The sequence below is a fragment of the Natrix helvetica genome (genome assembly GCF_964273705.1).
Source record: "Natrix helvetica genome assembly, chromosome: 3".
Classification (NCBI taxonomy): domain Eukaryota; kingdom Metazoa; phylum Chordata; class Lepidosauria; order Squamata; family Natricidae; genus Natrix; species Natrix helvetica.
The window spans coordinates 26,541,617-26,561,164 of record NC_138549.1 but is presented as its reverse complement, the minus strand read 5'-3'; the positions used below and the strand labels follow the sequence as shown (position 1 = coordinate 26,561,164).

General features: G+C 39.2%; 1 protein-coding gene across 6 annotated transcripts in view; it reads left to right on the top strand.

Annotated features, from left to right (window-relative positions):
* Positions 1–19,548, top strand: part of FARP1 (FERM, ARH/RhoGEF and pleckstrin domain protein 1) — a 155,452-nt gene that overhangs the window by 87,032 nt on the left and 48,872 nt on the right. For 4 of the 6 annotated variants that reach the window (XM_081949259.1, XM_081949257.1, XM_081949260.1 and 1 more), the window contains exons 3-12: positions 2,759–2,863; positions 6,072–6,114; positions 6,954–7,038; positions 8,222–8,319; positions 10,218–10,332; positions 10,991–11,138; positions 11,407–11,502; positions 11,878–12,041; positions 15,520–15,588; positions 17,034–17,109. In XM_081949259.1, coding sequence (XP_081805385.1) covers positions 2,759–2,863; positions 6,072–6,114; positions 6,954–7,038; positions 8,222–8,319; positions 10,218–10,332; positions 10,991–11,138; positions 11,407–11,502; positions 11,878–12,041; positions 15,520–15,588; positions 17,034–17,109 — 999 coding nt within the window. The remainder of the gene's footprint in view (positions 1–2,758; positions 2,864–6,071; positions 6,115–6,953; positions 7,039–8,221; positions 8,320–10,217; positions 10,333–10,990; positions 11,139–11,406; positions 11,503–11,877; positions 12,042–15,519; positions 15,589–17,033; positions 17,110–19,548) is intronic. The other 2 variants (XM_081949261.1, XM_081949262.1) reach the window with 1 other exon arrangement.

Sequence of the window (19,548 nt, the reverse complement as noted above, 5' to 3'; positions counted from 1 at the left end):
GCTAATGATTAGGGGAAGGACTGGTAGAATCTGAGAATGGAGTTAAAAGAGGGATCAGCATAGGATCTCTGCATAGCCACAAAAGGACTAAGTCCAACCTTCCTTGAATTCCGTTGACCCTTACCTAACTCCTTGCAGGTGTTAACCTTTACTTGAGAAAATTCCTGTACATAGGCATGAGTAGCAATAAATCAGTATAGTTAGACCTTCATGTGTGGACCTGATCTTTTGCGCATGACGAATGATAGCATTACACATGTCTTTGAGAATCTGAAATTAAGTCCATATTGTATCTATTTATTTATGAAATTTTGAAGCCATCCATCTGCCTTATAGAGGGATTATTTCATGTGACAAGCCATTCGTATGGCTTACTGTGTGCATTTCATTTTTTTTACTAATCTATCATGTGCATGAAATTCCTCCATAATACATTTATATATTCACAAATTCAATATTGTAATAAAAAGTGAGGGAGCTCAATGAAAATGAGAGAGAACGAAAGAGAGAGAGAGAATGATTATGATTCAATAGCTATAAAAACTTTGCTTACAAAATCTATCTGAAATTACTTTAGTTGATTAAAAGCTTCTAGAATATTAAATGTGTTTATTGGTAGTTCAATTTGATCAACTTTATGATACATTTTCATTTAGAAATCTTTTACTTCAAACATGATAAAAAAAGCTGAAAGGTCATGTGTTATATCAACATTTCAAGTTTTTTTTTCTCTCTGCCTCAATCCTTTCTTTATTAAAAGTTCACATTAAAGAATGTAGCACATACAGTGCTCACTAGAGTAGTAGATCATTTGTTTATTGATCTGGAATTCCTTTAGGGTGAGTCAAACAGTGAAGGTACTGTAATGGAGTCTAAAAATGTGATGTGCGATGAAAGAAGAATGAAAATCTTTATTCCAAGAGGGTGTTAAGGAGAAGGGAGGGAATGAGGAATGCTGGAGGGTGCAGATGAAAAACAAATTGCAGGACAGTAACCCGAACGAAATACTGGGAATTATATCTGAACAAATTTACATAGGCTTTTATGGTGAATCCTGAAAACGTCAATGTCAGCACTGATGCTTCAGGGTTTATATAGGGCACTTTACAATTACATTGTCAACAGGCTTATCTGAAATGGAAATTTATGTTTTCCAAAAGAAAAAAAGAAAAAGAGTTGGGAGGAGAATTAAAAATATATTTAATTTCAGATTATTCTAGTTGGAGGAAGAATAGAATCTCTTGCTGGCTATTGTTGCAATTGTTTCTTTTTTAAAGGTAGGGTTGTGTGTGTGTGTGTGTGTGTGTGTGTGTGTATCCCAAAGGTGTTTTTTCAAGAGGCAACTGGCTTCTTCAGCTCTGGAAGGTGGGGATTAGAAGGATTTAAACTCCTTGCAGACAGCTGGCCATTTGCATTTTTTAGAGAGTTGTTGAGGCTACCTGGAGATTTATCTTGTTGTCAGGGTCACCTGAGTAATGCAAATGGATGTGGAGCCTTCTTGGAACAGTTGAAACGACTATGTTGTAGACTGGAGATAGATGATGTTGTATCCCCCCACCCTCTGCTGAGGGAGAGGGCTGTTCAGATTTGACATAGATAGCCTCTTTGACCCTTCTTTCAAAGCAGCTGTTCTCTCTGTCCAAAATGTGGACTTTGCTGTCTTCAAAAGAGTCGCTTTTTTTTCCTTTTAAATGCAGATGGACTGCAGAATCTTGTCCTGATGAGTTGTTCTCCTGTGTTGTGTCATGCACTTATAAAGTGGTTGTTTGTTTCCCCAATGTACAGAACTGCACATAGCTCACTGCATTGTACTGCATATACCACATTGCTCAGTTTGTGTCTGAATGTTTTATCTTTAAGATGCCTTGGTGTATTCTTGGGTTTGAAGTGGCATGTATGTTGTGTTGGCTGAAGATCCTGCTGAGCTTTTCTGATTTTCCTGCAACATATGGAATGACAACATTGCTTCGTTTATTGTTCTCTTTGTCTATTATGGAGGAGCTCCTGCTGGGTCTTTTGGGGGATTTGATGAAGGCGTAAGCCACACATTCTGAGGGCTTCCTTGTTGTGTTTTAATTCTCTTTCTGTGTCATCTTTGCTGATAGGCAGGCCTTCGGTTGTATAGGTATATTTTGATAACTCCCATTTTGTGCTCCAGTGGATGGTGAGAATCAAAATGTAAAAACTTGATCTATACGTGTGAGTTTTCTGTAAACTACAATATTTTCTGTCTTCCTTAATGTGCTTCTGTTTTCCTTAATGTGTACAGCACAGAAGGCTAGACTATTTTCCTTAACATCTTCCCTTGTGAATGTGATGTATCTGTCCACAGAGTTGATACGTTTGGTGAATGCTTCCAATTCCTGTGTTTTGATCTTGACCCAGGTATTGTGGGTGGCTGTGGGTGTGTTGTGTAAATTTCAAACCTAGAAATCGTTTGTCCCTTTCCCTCCCATTTCTTAAAGGGAAAATAGTTACCTGGCAGCTGACGAACTAAATGGAAGAGCATGCAGCTAGCTTACTTGGCACCTTCCTGTCCACTTTTCAACTAACTCATTGTATTATATAGTAAAGCAGAGGCAGCATAGAGCTTCAGTACTTTAACATTCACCTAAAAATAGACTGTACACAGGGGAACATGGTTTTGTTATCTGCTCGCCTATATGTGAGAAGACAAAATAACTTGAATTTGAAATGGATTTTTAATGTGGGTTTTTCATTTTCATATATAATGTATAATGTTTGTTTTTCACTACAGCAAAGAGCTCCAGGAAAGATTTTATTGGATGCCGTCTGCAACCATCTGAATCTTGTTGAAGGGGATTATTTTGGCCTTGAGTTTCTGGATCATAAGAAGGTCATGGTATGTAAAGATATTTTGCCTAAATCATCTCTCCCATGATATCATTTTATAATCTTTTCATGCTCTTAAACATTTGCCACTTCATAGCTGCCTTAAAATATGTTCTATTTTTCTCACTTGAAAGCAAAGTAGATAAGCAAGAGCATATGAATAAATATTCTTGTTTCCCAGGTCACAATCAATCAATCAATCAATCACAAATGTGCAATATGCTTGTCCATAAATAATATACACAGCAGTAGAGCAAAACATACTCTTCTAGATGAACTTACACTTCTGTTTTACTAAAATGTGTGCACATATCTATTGGACAGGTTTTTTTATTATTTCAAGAATAAAACTCTAGCCTTGATGAAAAGATAATTAACCGTGGACTGAGTAATAGCTGTCCGATTCATTATGTTTAACATTATGAAAATAACATCTGTTCATCCTTTTCTTCCTCTCTTCTGCTGGAAACAAATCTGTTGTACCTTGGCAACTGTTGTGTATTTTAAGCTTTTCTAAGAGAGTATCACTTGCTACCACAGACGAGTGTAGTCTATGGTGTTTTCTTTCTGAGTTTATCATTTCCGCACCAGAAATAACTTTGTAAAACCTTCTACTCCTGTGCTGGGTACCCATGCAATTATAACTGGGTTGTATTTTAGTCATTCTTTTCAGAAATTTGGCAGTGCACACATTTTTCTGGGTGCCAAGTGTGAAGTTCAAAACAAAATATTATTACAATGCCAAGAAATAACAAGATCTGTTTTTAAAAAAAAAAATCTAAAAACTGTGTTTTTCCTCAAATGAAAATAAATGACTAAGGCATAGACATTTTTATTACAAAAACAATTTTAAATTAATAGTTTTCCCCCTCAAAATAATCAAAATGCATTAATGGGCCAGAACTTGGACACATTTTTTTTGTGGGTCCTGAGCAATTTTTCTGAAAGGAGGATATGCTTTTAACTTGGTATAACAAAGAGCTATTCAAGTTTTGTCCTGAACAAATGTACAATTCTTTCAAGCCCTCTTGTTCAGGACAAAGTGAGTTTTCTTTTTGTGAGAGAAAAGTTTTCCTTCTTACTATCTAGGTGTTAAACATATTTAACTCCGTGGGAATCTGTGTGTATGTGTTGCATCCAGAAATACATTAGTATGAATGCAATGCACAGTGGTGCTTAAAAGTTTATGAAGTCTTTGAATTTCCAATATTTCTCCATAAATATCACGTAAAAATGATCTGTTCTTCACACAACTATTAATAATCAAATGAGTCAAAAACATTATATTTGTTCATTTATTTATTGTTTTAAAAATGATCCAGAGAGAGAGAGAGAAAGGGAAAGGTGTTGTGTGTGTGTGTCAAAAGTATGTCAACTCTTGGAATATCAACTTATTTGAAGGAGAAATTAGGTATTTTAATCAAAGAGTTGATAATCAGGTGTGAGTATGTGAGGTCCTGCCCATATTTAAATAAGAGAATTCTGGGTGTTTACTATCTAGCATACTATCTAACAACAATCATTGCTACATATTTCATTAATACTCTGAGATGTCTTCAAGAGCCAGGTAATGTCTAAAAAGTAATAGCACACTTACATTGGAAAATGTTGATATTCATGAGACCACCAGGAGGGCAACACTGAATAACAATGGTGAGCATGGCAAGACTGCAAAGAGAAAGCTACTACTCTACAAAAAGAACATTGCTGCCTATCTACAGTTTATGAAATAGTAAACCCACATGGATTAACATGAAGGCTATTGGAAGAATGTTCTGTGGATGAATGAGACAAAAATAGAAATTTTTGGCTTAAATAAAAAGTGTTATATTTGCTGAAAGACAAATACTGCATTCCAGCAGAAGAAACTTAGCCCATTTGTGAAACATGTTGGTGGCAGTATCATGGTTTCTCTGCGGCCTCTAAACCAAGATGAAACTTTGAATTCTGAATTGTTCCAATGAATTCTACAGGATGTTTGTAATCTGGAGCTCAAGAAAAAGTGGGTCATTCAGCAAGACAGTGACCCAAAACACACAAGTTGTACAAAGCAGAAGAAAGTTAATGTTTTGGAATGCCAAGTCAAAATCCTGATCTTAATAATCCTAGAAAAATATTGTTGAAGGACCTGAAGCAGGTAGTTCATGCAAAGAAACCTATCAATATTCCAGAGTTGAAGCTGGACTAAAATTCCTCCAAATCAATGAAGGACTGATCAAATATTATCAGAAACATTTAGTTGCAGTTATTGCTGTCCGAGTGGGGCGCAGTTATTAAAACCAAAGGTTCACATTATTCTACCACACACCAATATGCAGGTTTGGATCATTTTCCTCAATAAATATAAACAAACATGTATAATGGTTTTGATTCATTTGTTTAATTGGATTCTCTTTATTTAATTTTAGTACTTGTGTGGAGAACAGATCATGCTATAATTATTTTGGTGGGTTTTTTGGCAAGATATCATTATTGTGAACATGTTTTTTCCTCTGAAAATTCAGTTTAATGCGGTTTATATCCTACTATGTGTATGATTGCTCCTGGAGTTTGTAATCCACATTTGTGTCTCCTGTGCTGGCTGCATTCTGCTCAATGAAATTAGCTGTCTTCACCTTCATCTTAAAATAGGGCTATTAAATCTGACCTGAAAAAAACTAGGATGGTTGCCAGATGCAGTATTCATTGATCATCCAAATTTATAGAGTTCAGATCTGGTAAAATGATGCAATCTAGGAATGATTGGATTTGAAATTAAACTATACAATAATAATACAATAATGCAATAATACAATAGTAGAGTTGGAAGGGACCTTGGAGGTCTTCTAGTCCAACCCCCTGCCTAGGCAGGAAACCCTATACCGTTTCAGACAGATGGCTATCCAACATCTTCTTAAAAACTTCCAGTGTTGGGGCATTCACAACTTCTGGAGGCAAACTGTTCCACTGATTAATTGTTTTAACTGTCAGGAAGTTTCTCCTCAGTTCTAAGTTGCTTCTCTCCTTGATTAGTTTTCACCCATTGCTTCTTGTTCTACCCTCAGGTGTCTTGGAGAATAGTTTGACTCCCTCTTCTTTGTGGCAACCCCTGAGATATTGGAACACTGCTATCATGTCTCCCCTAATCTATGGAGCTGCTATCATGTCTCCCCTAGTCTATGGAGCTCTTGTTTCTTGTTTTAGCTGCACCAGTGATTATATTTTTTCTTTTACCCTAGGTTTGGCTGGATCTTTTGAAACCTATCATAAAGCAAATCAAAAGTATGTGTCGACAGTTTTCTTTTGGTGCAAATGTAGACCCAGTTTCAGATGATAGCCTTCTCTGATTTTATTGCAACTAAATGTATAGACAAAATGATATGTTCAATTGAATTTAACATACAGTACATACGCCTTATTTGAACATTGCCCTGACTATAAATGTTTGAGAATGTTGGACCTATAACAAATGTGCCAAATAAAGAAGTAAATGCAGCTATACTCTCAGCAGATGGTTAGGACAGAGCGTTTCAATGAAGACCAGAATTTATTTGATTTAGGACAGAAAAAAAATGCTATTTTTGAATACTATGTATTTATTGGACCTCGCCTTCTTTCTTTCTGCATGCTATTACAGCATACAAACTTAGGTGTGAAGTTTACTCCTAGTAATATCTTCACTAAACCAATCCTGACTAACAGGGTAGTGAAACAAGTTTGTTAATTGTACATTTTCCTTTTAAGCACTTAAATATTTAGTTCAGGAACTAAATAAGAAACTGCATTTTTTGAGCAGAGAATTTTTTTCTCTATCTAGATTATAGGAGAAGAAAAAATCTCAAAAATTAGAGATTAGTATTTGCAAGATAATTTCAAAAAAAAAATTTCAAGAAAGATTCTAGGATTATTAAGAGTGGCTAAATTTCTTTTGCTCTGAGATGTAGTTTGGTTTAGTCAATATTATACTTGATGTTGCATTCCTTAACTTTTTATTAATAGTACATAGTTTACACTGTTCAGTCACTTCTTAAGTCATGCTATGAATGAAATATTCACATACAATATATGTAAATAATAAATTGATGATTTTTGTCATTGTTGCCCCTCATTTTGTCTCTTAGGACCTAAGCATATCATTCTAAAATTTGTGGTAAAATTCTTCCCACCTGATCATGCTCAGCTGCAAGAAGAATTAACAAGGTTGGTGTAAGCATCCGTTTTAAATTCCTCTTCATCAAGACAACAAGAATTGGAAATATTCATACCAAATTTTAAAATAAACCATATTAAGGTGAGGTCAGGAGTTTACTTGAAAGGATTCCAGGCTTGTCTGATCTAAAATTTGGTTTAACTTGTTCTATTGTTCTATTCAGATTTATTTTTTAAGTGGGAATGGAGCTGATTTTTATTTCTGCACCTCAATATCTTCATACTTTAAAATGAATTGTCAGCACTTGCTAATATTATAATTTCATCTCTTAATCCATAATTGTTTATTTTATATTGATGTTACCCAGCATGCTAGATTAGTCATTGGCATCTGAGACGGCTCTTACCTATATGCGTTTACTGAAGATGTTATCCCCACTGATTTTTTCCCTTTTCTTCCCCACACCTAATTTCCCATGTCCACAGCTGTGTCTCTTCTCTCACTCTCTGCATAGAGAAACAAGCAGAGCTTGAGAGAAGGCAGGCAGATTCCCTATTCCACTCAAAGCAACTGAGTGATGATTTTACTAAGATATTCCTTGCCGAATCTTTGGATCTTGTGACATCTTTTAAAGAAATTACTAAGTCAAATGGTGTTCTCTAATAACAATGAAAAGGCAAGTTTTTTTCATGATAAAGAAGGGCAACTTTTACTTCATCATTGACTGAAGAATTTGATAGTATCTTTCCCTCTTCTAATAGGGCTGAATCAATGGTCACAATAGTGAAAGTAATAATCTATGGTGCTCATAATTTGTAAAAACATTTTGTGATGTTTGTTGTGCAAAAATGTTTTATTTACGGTTCTTGTAAGGATAAATTAGTGACCTTTGAACAATATACACATTCAGAACAACAAGTAATAACATAAAAATAACTATTTAGAAAAGGAAACATTGAAAGAGTTTACCCAAAAAAATATAGAGGCTTTGCTGGGCACCACAAATATTCTAATAGTGTCAGCGGTGAGACTTTCATAAAGAAGGTATTCCAATGTGCTTGAAGCAAAAATGTATGTAAATATCAGGTTCTTAGAAAAAGTCCCTACCTGATAAACTTAATGTATGGGTGGATTGTTCATCCCAAGTAAACTTGTTAGTAAGGGATATGTAAACGTTTTGATTTTACGAACACTCCATAAAAGTGTCAGTAATATTTTCTTTTTTATGTTCCCTTTCAGGTACTTATTTGCATTGCAAGTTAAACAGGATTTAGCACAAGGAAGACTAACCTGTAATGACACTAGTGCTGCTCTCTTAATATCACACATTGTACAGTGTAAGTAATTCCCCCCCCCCCCCCCAATTTTTTAACTTCTGCATTTTGAACAGTATAATGTTAGGTAATATTTTTCTATAAATAGCTGAAAATAAAGCTGTTCCCAGAAGTTTACTTTTTCTTTCTTGTATTCTTGTATCTCAAATATTATGCAATATTTGCCTAAACTATTTGTTCAGTGGTAGATCCACAATGTCTATGTTTAGAGGGGAAAAGACTAGCCATTTCTAATAAACTGTTTCCTTGTTTACAATCAATGTTACATTTGTTGACATTCTAAAGTCACCGACTTTATCCACGTAACACTAAGGGCTGAAGATGTAAAAGTCAGAATGCATCCAATCTTTAAAAATAGAATGTGAAATAACAATGGGGGTATTGTATAACTCCCTTAGCCAAATCCCAGCTTTTTCTTCTGGGAGCTGACTTATATTTTGAAAAATAAATTTTGTTGTTTCATACCTCTCTCTCTGAAGTAGCCAGAAAGATTAGCTGCTTTGCATTTAGATATGTAAGTGTAAGCCCAAACAGGAGCTTCTGGAAATAATCAAATAAAAAAAAATTTATGTGTTCTGGCAAAAATTTCTGTTGTACTAGAAAATAGAATTTTAGATTAATTTCAGTGTTCTGAATGTAGATCAGATGGCTGCTACAAACAGAGTAAGCACAGCTGCTGTATATGTATGTAATTTTATTGAAGCCCATATCAATAGATGACATCAAATGGAATGTTGAAGAAAAATCTGTGATTCCATTTTTCAAGTCTTCTATCTCTGTATTTCAACTATCCTAGTCCATGAACAGCTCTGAATTGACACACCATACTCCATTTCTAAGAATAGCAATTTTGGAAGTTTGGAGATCAATTCTATTAGAATTAATGAAACGAAGTGGAAAATAAGCTACATGAGGAGCTGGGAAAAGAACAAGTGATTCTTCAGTTTCACTTTTTCAGTGAAAATATGAATGGCAAAGAACAATGTTGGTCAAGTCATCTAAGAGACCTTAAATTTCAAGACATTCTAGAAAGTAATCCTGCTTTTTAGAATGACATTAGTAACTGAATTAGCTTTCAAAAATGGTTCTTGTTTGCAAGATTTTATCTATTATACCTGTCTGATATCATATTTACTAGTTAAGTATGCAAATTTCTCAAGGACATAACATGGTGCTATTGTTTAAAAGTCCTATATACTTTTGATAATTTTGTCAATGAATGAATATGATTTAAATATCTGACAGCACATGATTTCCATAAACTCATGATCAAATGATATTCTATTTTATATAGAAAACATTATCTGTTTAAATTTCTCTATTGTATGTAAGCATACCAATCCCTAATGATGAGTTTCCCAAAAGATTTATCTTTATAATACTTGTTAGTCCACATTGGATCAAGCCTTGTGTGGTGTCTTAAAATATAACAAGTTAACCACAGATAGCTAGTATTTGCATTAGAAGTTTCAAATGGAAGTCTTCAAGATGTGCTTTAATGATATCTGACTATATCTATTGAAACTCTAAATGCTGTAAAGAATTGGACGACTTGGGGCGTTATAGTGTTTATGGTGTGTGCGCGTGCGCACGCGCACATGTGTGCATGTATATGTGCATTTGAAACAAGTACTAAGGGGTGTAGATTTTTTTATTACTTAAGTTCATGACAGCTTCAGTTGCCCAGTATTTTATCTTTGTGTTTTCACACCTTCACATGAAAAATACATTGTGATACATACATCTTGAGAATGCAAATTGAAAACTCTGGAGGGACTTCCTACTGAACTAACTACAATATATTGCTCATGTTTGTAGAATCAGGTTGATTTATACTTTCCAATAGAAGTCTCCTCTCCAAATCTAGATTTTTATCCATTGAGTATTTTTTTTTCCTTTAGCTGAAATCGGGGATTTTGATGAAACCATTGATCATGAACACTTAGCAAAAAACAAATATATACCTCAACAAGAAGCTTTAGAAGACAAAATAATGGAATTTCATCATAATCATATGTAAGTACATTGTACTTACTATTACTATTAAGCATTACTATTAAGTGATGTTGGAATGTCACTAACAGGCTTGATACAGTAGGAAATATATATATAAGTATAATTTTTATTTTAATTAAAAAGTATGCCTGAAAAAGATAAAAGGGTGGTGGAGAGAACTGGATATGGTAATAAATCGAGTAGGGAGATTAATACAAAATATTTGCATTATTGATGAAAGCCATTTTTTTAAAAGTAAGCAATTAGTATCTTCCAAATTTGAAAGAAACATTAGGTTAATTTGCAGAGGAGTGGAAAGACAAGGTGATTATACTTCTAGTTTATTACTCTTGTGTATGAAACTCTCAGCTCTGTTAAATGGGGTATTCTAGTGCAGGGGTGTCAAACTTGCAGCCCACGGGTTAGATGCGTCATGCACTGGCCATGCCTGTGCCCGGTTTAATTTAAGGGGGGGAGTTGCAATACAACACGTGACGATGCCATGACAATGCAAGTTTGACATCCCTGTTTTAGTGGATATTGTGCTAGGCAATATGACTTATAAAGTCAACTTCTATCTTACAATGAATGTTGAGGAGGAAACAGTATTTCCTTGAAAAGGCAGGTTCTTCAAAACTACTTTCATTTTATCTTGTGAAACACATTGTAACACCTTCAGTGGTCAGACACCAGCAGAATCCGATTTCCAGCTGCTTGAAATTGCCCGTCGTTTGGAAATGTATGGAATCCGGTTGCATCCAGCTAAGGACAGAGAAGGAACCAAGATCAACCTAGGAGTGGCTCATACAGGCATTCTGGTGTTTCAGGTGTGTAAGTGGTTCTAGTTATAGTTAATCCAGATTGCAAACAGAAAAGATTGGGATTGTTGCGACTATTCCTCCAGATCACAAATCACTGGTCAAATTTGTGGTAGAAGTAATATGAGCCATGTCTTTGTTAATTGGGTATGGTTAACAAAATCCAGTATCCATCTACAGTACAAGGGGATTTTTGTTTGTTTTTCGTTTGATGTGGGACAATAATGCACACTGACTAGCAAATACCTTATTTTCCTTCATTATGTATCATAATTAGGGTTACACGAAGATAAATGCATTCAACTGGTCTAAAGTTCGGAAGCTCAGCTTTAAGAGGAAGCGTTTTCTTATTAAACTACGGCCAGATGTAAATGTAAGTCTCTGGAAGGGCAGACCCCCTTGGCATTTTCATATTTTAGGATACTTTTCATTATTTCCTTAAATCAAGTCCTCATTTATTCCTGGTGTGTTTCTGTGCCCCACGTTTCTCTCCAGACCACAAAGGTACAAGGCAAGAGTAACTTTAAAAGGCACTGTTGTCCAGATCAACTTTGTCTTTGAACTCCTACTTCACACAGGCAACACTTACTATGCCCATGTACAGTTTATTCTATCTTTAAGTAAACCAGACAGCCAAAGCAAAAATGCTTACTTCAAAGCAAAAAAAAAAAATCTTTTTTTGTTATGTACAGTCTCTTTTTATTCCTTTTCTTTTTCCAATACTAAACCTAGTTTTATTATTTTTTAGAGTAACTTCCAAGACACACTGGAATTTCTAATGGCTAATCGGGATTTGTGCAAGGCTTTTTGGAAAATTTGCGTAGAACACCATGCCTTCTTCAGGCTGTTTGAGGAACCCAAACCCAAACCTAAACCTGTTCTTTTTACCAGAGGTTCATCTTTTAGGTTCAGGTAGGCTTTTGTTTTTCATTACCATAATCATGAAAAAGTTTGTTCATTCCTTTTGAGAGAGAATGGATTGGAACAAATATAATGCTTTTTCCCAGCAACCTGCTATGTTAAATTTTAATGTCCAATCAACTTTTCCCCAATTTGACTTAAATCTACTAGGAGTGCTACAGGTTGCCAGATTCACAAAGAATTTCAGAGTTTTTCCAGTCAAAATTAAAAGACATCCAGGTAATGGGAGTTGGGACTGGAATTTCCATCACTAAGTGACACTGTTATAAATACAATGTCACCTGACTGCAGTGGTGGGTTCCGGATCCCGTTCCAACCGGAACGGTTGGAATGGGCCTGGTGTCACCCACATGGGCGCGCTCATGGCGCGCACATGCGTAGTACCTGCCAGTGACGCCTCTGCAAGCCTCCGTGATGCTCAAGCTGCACAGTGGAGCATCACACAGGTGCTGTACGCGCCATACGCGTGCGCGGAAGCGCCAAAGACTTTAAAGGACAGGTAAGGAGCCCAAGCGGGCGGGTGGGCCCTCCAGAGCACCGTACCGGAAGGGTACTCGTGTACCGGGGCCTGTACCGGGGCGTACCATCTACAAGCCACCACTGCCTGACTGCCCCACTTAGTAATGACAATTCCAGAGCTTCCAGTTGCCATCATTAAGGAAATCTCACACTGCGATTAAATGAGGATGTCATGTCACCATTTGCCTCCCCATGGACTGTTGTAGGGAGTCAGCAAAGAATGTCACAACTGGCAGTCACATGACCACAGAAACTTCTGATGGCCAGAACTTCAAGGACCATTGTAAGGATCACTAGTTTAGTGCTGTTGTAAATTTGAATGATTGCTGAATAAGTGCTTCTTAAATACGTGTACTGTATATACTCAAGGATAAACTGAGAATTTTATGTGCCAAAATGAACCCCAAATTGGATTCAGTTTATGCATGAATATATATGGTAATACCTTTCATAATTAGCTATATATTCCACAAGTGTACATGTGCATGTAAGCCCATCCATGACTAAGCAGACCCTCAAAGTACCATGGAAAAAATGTGGTCAGCATATCCATAGGTGATCACATTTTTCATAGTATTTTGGTTAAAAAATTGAGGGTCAGTTTATCCACAAATGGATTTACGTCAGAGTTTGTTGCATAAATTCAAATCCAGAAAGCCCACACAGATAACTGATTCAGCTGGATTCATTAACTTCTTTATATACATAAGAATAGATGAATAAATGTACAATACCAACAGGTGGTACTTCCAAGTAAACACAAGGCAGGAGAGTTACAGGCAAACACAAGCAGTTCCATTTCAGCAGACAAGCCCAGACTGCTAGTTTACTTCTCAGAGCAGCAGACTGCTTAAGTTTCTCAGCACAGAGCTTAATACAACTAAGCCACCCCCAGACGTCTTACTTAAGTTTCTGTTTCAATTCTTTTCACAGACTCAGATCTGTTTAAGCTGACTTAGTTGCTATGCCTATTCATTGGCTGACCTTGTTCCCATGTCTCTCTCGGTCATATTTTAACAATTTATACATCAGCATATGTGATACATCATGATGTTATCACAAAACTATTGTAATTATATGCCTGCATAATGAAGTTTGATGTAAAAATGTAAGTTTTAACATTTGTAGTAATGTTATGATGCACATTCCATCTTTGTCCCACCTTTGCCCCCACCTGGATACAAGTAGAAATGCAGGGGATCATGTCTGCCTCATTAAATCTATGGTGATGGCAGACTTTTTTAAGGGTAATTTGCAGAATCATAAATGTAAAAAAAATATCGCTGTATAACTGTTGGAATTTGCAACATATAGTACTGTTACTAATCTCAATATTTTTTTTGCAATATTTGTTTTTTGTTTTTTCTGTCTCCTTAGAAAGTTTATGAGCTCCCTGAGAATGTAGCCAAAGGATTGCATTTAACATTAAGGCAGTCAATTGTTGCCAGTGCCTAATATTACCACGTTTCCCCAAAAATAAGACCCACCTCGAAAACAAGCCCTATTTTGGGTTTTTTTTTAGGTGGGGCCTAATATAAGCCCTATCCCAAAAATAAGCCCAAGAGGATGGGTGTGGCCAGGACAAGAGGTGGTGAGCATGTGGGGGCCGATGGTGTCTGGCAGCAGCCGCAGCCCGCCTCCCCCTTGGCACAGCACAAATACCAATAAGTCTGAGCATGAAAGCAGAGGCGTAGGGGAGAAGACAGGCAATCCAGACGTGCTGCATAGCTGCCTAACTCACGGGAGGCTTGCACAGCAGCACCAGCAGAAGGTGGAGGCAAGTGATTTCGATGCCCTGCGTGGGTGGCTGGCCGATGTGGCCACAGGCAAGCCCGAGAGATAGTAGGATGGAACTGTGCGGCGTGTTGGGCTCATCTCTGCCTCCACCTGGCTCTGCTGTGCACCTTTCGCCACTTTTCGCCCAGAGGGTGATGAAGCTTTGTCTGCTTGCAATGGGGATGCTTTTAAACAGAGCTAACTGCTCAGTTTCAAACTGTCCGCTTTGCAAGCACATAAAGTTTTGAGTCTCCATCATTTCTCTGTCTGGGCGAAAAGCATTTTGCAAATCTTTCCATTCCCAAGCGCTCCATAGGTGACCAAATACTTTTCACCCAGACAAAGAAATGATGGAGACTCAAAAGCTTTGTGTGTTTGCAAAGGGGATGGTTCGAAACGGAGCAATTAGCTTTGTCTCCTTCTGGGTGAAAAGTGTTTGGGCAGCTACCACCAGCTCTGCTCTCTCCATCCCACTGTCTGCTTGCCTGCAGCCTCAATCAGGGCCAAGATCTCAGCATGCCCTGGCCTCCGTCCGCCCTGCCAGGAGGGCAAAGAGCCAGAAGCAGCATGGGCAATCACTTGGTGGCCAGCACGGCACCCGCTGTGGCTGAGAAGTGTCCCGGCAGCAGCAGGGGCCAGCACGCACGGTGGTTGGAAGCCGGAGCATTCCAAGAACTTGGTCCGTTGCAGCCACGGACAAGCAGACAGTGGTATGGACAGGGCGGGGCCAGTAGTAGCTGCGCTCCCACTCCTGTCGGCCCCCATACTCACCACCTCCTGTGCTTAAAAAAAATAAGACCTCCCTGAAAATAAGCCAAAGTGCTTATTTTCAAGCCCAAAAGAAAATAAAACCAGGTCGGGAAAACACTGTAGTATAATTAATATTTGAGCCTCTTAAAGATTATAAAACCGGTAAACCTTCTAATATTATTTTTAGAGTAGTTGACTCAACAGCACAGTGGCTCTTTTTAGAGCCATAATTGGGATGACCACAATGACCACTGCACTTTTCGTCCCTTTTTTCCCCTGACATCAACTGCTGCCCATAAGGAAACAAAATGAAATAGAGACACATAGGAATGAAAGTCACAAAACTAATGTATTAGTTATTAATTTTCTGTTTTTTATAATTGTTTCTTTCTCTTCCTCTCTTTCCCTCCTTCCTTCTCTTTAGTGGCCGTACTCAGAAGCAAGTCCTTGACTATGTTAAAGAAGGAGGACATAAAAAAGTGCAATTTGAGAGGTTTGAGTTAATTTTTGATGATGATGATACATTTTTTGCTTTTAAGATCTTTCTCGTGTGTCAGGAATCCTGATTTTTCTTAGTTACTGTATTTTTCAGAGTATAAGATGCACCAAGGTTTTGAAGAGGCAAATAAAAAAAAAGTTTTTGCACTCTACAAATCTCCCCAAAATGGCCTGTTTTTTGCGAAAATGGGCCCGTCCCCCCAAAAAAGGGCACAAATAGCCCTTAGGAGGGTTGTAGAGTGCTCCTGGGGGGTGCTCCCCCCCAAATGAGCAAAAAATGGCCCATTTTTCCACAAAAACGGGCCCGTTTTTTGTCAAAAAAAGGGGCATGCATAACCTTTAGGAGGCTTATAGAGTGTTCCTGGGGGCTGGCGGGACAAAAATGAGCAAAAAATGGGCCATTGTTTGCTCATTTCTGCCCTCCCCGGCCCCCAGGAGCACTCTGAAAGCCTCCTACAAGCTATGCACGACCATTTTGGTGAAGGGGCAGGGTTTCAGGAGGTAAAAAATGCTGCATAAGACATACCCAGATTTTCAGCCTCTTTTCTGAGGGAAAAAGGTGCGTCTTATACTCCAAAAAATACGGTAGCCAGTTGGGATTGAAGTTGATTGCATATTTGCTAAAACAAAAGCAATCAGAATGCAGGAAAAAGCATTGTATATTTTTCCCCATCCTGAAGTCCTTAGATTCTTACTCCTCTAGCAGAAATAGTGGTATTTTGACTTTGAGAACGTTTGTTCAGTGACTAATTGCATTGCTCTTTATTCCCTTTGCTTGAATAAATACTTCCAATTTGCCAGCTCCTGCATGTTAGCTTTCTATTACAATCCCCCCTTCTGAAACTTTCAGCCAGCATAGTGCTTCTGCTGGAGACTTGGCTGGCAGAGAATTACAGTAGAGCAGAAGAGGTTTTCTGCCCAAAAAAGGTAATTCTGATGACAGATGTGGTTGTTCAAAAACATCTCTTTGGGTTATAGCGTTAATAATGTTTAAGTTTTTCTGCTTTAAAAAAGGTCAGTTTGACTACTGGTGGTGAAATGTTAGAGAGTAATAGAGTGGTTTTTGGCAGGTCATTGCCAAATCTGTTTCCAAAGCCCTCTAACATGGTGAGTTAACACTTGATTTTAGCAACAGGTTTTATATTCAGAGTCAGCTTTTGGAATCAGAAGTCCTCATTGTCTTACATTTTTGTAATATGTTCAATGAACTATGTATCTGTCACCATAATGATACACCCCACATAGACACCCCAATATGTCTATTTGGGACTTTTGTTTTCTACAATTACTACAAGAGTTAAGGAAATTGAGGGATTGAGTGGAAATATTTTTAATTCTGAATTAATTTTGTTGATTAATTTTGTAGTCCACCTTTCTTCCAAAAGCTCAAGGCAACACCCAAAACTGTTTCTACTTCGGTGGTTTTTTTTCTCTCCACAGAAAACACAGCAAGATCCATTCTGTTAGGAGCCTGACTCCAAAATCTACAGAGCAACTTTCTGTGGTGCCAAAACAAGTCAGTTATCTTTCATGCTTTTGCTAACTAAAAATCCGAAAGCGGTTTTGTTCTTTGTTGTGTACTGTTGTTTAAGGAAGGTAAACAAATTGCTTGAAGGAACAGTATACTTCCCTCTGGTTTGGAAAGCTGCTGAATAAATGGAAAATGCAAGCAGACAGAAAGTATTTAACTTCAACAGGCTTTACCAATAAAAATGCTGAAACTGTGCATCTAGCAAATTCACACAAATCTTTTGGAAGGTCTAACGGGGTGTGAGGCATTATAATAATAATAATAATAAATATTTATTTCTTAGCCGCACCCTCTCCCGAAGGACTCGGGGCGGCGTACAATGAAACATATGAAATAAATATGGACAAAACAACATATAACAGAGACATATACCGAGACATACACAAGGAGGAGGTCGGCTGATAAATAAAACAATTAAAATACAGTATTTAAAAACCCCTAGATAATTAAATATAATTAAAATACCCAGTAAAAGCCCGTCAGGAGCAATATGGTTAGATCAAAGTTGAGCCAGGCCAGCTGCTTGGAATAGGTGGGTCTTAAGCTTAATACGAAAGGAGCGGAGGTCAGAGGTATTCCTAATATCCGGAGGGATGTCATTCCACAGGGCTGGGCCCGCCACAGAGAAGGCTCTACTCCTAGGCGCCGCCCCCCCGACACTGTCTTGTGGACGGCACCTGGAGGAGGCCCTCTCTGTGCGAGCGGATTGGTCGCAGGGATGTATGGGGCAGAATACGATCCCGCAAGTAACTAGGTCCTGAGCCATGGAACGCTTTAAAGATTATTATCAAAACCTTGAAACGCACCCGATAAACCACAGGAAGCCAGTGCAGCTCGCGCAGGAACAGTGTCACATGGGAGTACCTAGTACTCCCCATAATTACCCGCGCGGCTGCGTTCTGGACCAACTGTAGCCTCCGGGTGCATTTCAAGGGAAGCCCCATGTAGAGAGCGTTACAGTAGTCCAAGCGAGACGTCACCAGCGCATGAGTGACTGTGCGTAAGGCATCCCGGTCCAGTAGGGGGCGCAATTGACGCACCAGGCGAACCTGGTGGAACGCCCCCCTTGCCACGGCTGTCACATGGTCATCCATGGACAGCCGGGCATCCAGGAGGACGCCCAAATTGCGCGCCCGCTCCACGGGGGCAAGTTGAATGCCCCCAATGGCCAATGATGGAATTAATTGGCTGAACCGGGGAGCTGGTACCCACAGCCACTCCGTCTTGGAGGGGTTGAGCTTGAGTCGGTTGTCATCCATCCAGATCCATACGGCTTCCACACACCGGGACATCACTTCGATGGCCTCGTTGGGGTGGTTCGGGGTGGAAAAGTACAGCTGAGTATCATCAGCGTACAGATGGTATCCCACCCCGAAACCACGGATGATCTCACCCAGCGGCTTCATATATGTGTTGAAGAGGAGTGGCGAGAGGACCGACCCCTGTGGCACCCCACAAGTAAGGGGGCGTAGGGTCGACCTCTCTTCTCCTGCCAACACACGCTGCGTCCGGTCAGAAAGGTAGGAGCCGAACCACCGCAAAACGGTGCCCCGGACCCCCAGCCCCTCCAGCCGGCGCAGCAGGATACCATGGTCGATGGTATCAAAAGCCGCCGAGAGGTCTAATAGGACCAGGTTAGAGGAACAACCTCTGTCTCTGGCCCTCTAGAGATCATCCACCAACACGACCCGTCTCCGTGCTGTGACCGGGGCGGAAGCCGGACTGGCGCGGGTCTAGATAATCATTTTCCTCCAGATGTCGTGGAAACTGGTAGGCCACCACACTCTCTACAACCTTCGCCAAAAAGGGAAGGTTGGAGACAGGACGATAATTGGCCAGCTCCAAAGGGTCCAGGGAAGGCTTCTTGAGCAAGGGTCTCACCACCGCCTCTTTCAAGGCGGCCGGGAGAGACCCCTCGCTCAGCGAAGCATTCACTAGGCCCAGGAGCCAGTCTCGTGTAACCTCCCAGGATGCCAGTACAAGCCAGGAGGGGCACGGGTCCAATAAACATGTGGTGGGTCGCAGTCGTCCACGCAATCTGTCCAAATCCTCGATGGCAACCAGGTCAAACTCCTCCCAGATCGATACCTCAAGACTCGCCATGGACGTCTCCATTGGATCACTGACAGGAACCCAATCTCTCCGGATTTGAGCGATTTTATCCTGCAGATATTTACCAAATTCCTCTGCCCTGCCCTGTAGGGGGGCCTCCCGCGGCCTCTGAAACAAGAGGGAGCGGGACACCCGAAACAGGGCGGCAGGGCGGTTCTCCGCGGATGCAATGAGAGTGGCACAATATTGGCGTTTGGCCACTCTCAATGCCACAAGGTACGTCCTTAAATGGGCTCGTGCCTGTGTTCGATCAAATTCGGAGCGAGAGGATCTCCAACGACTCTCTAGACGTCTCTTGCGGCACTTCATCAC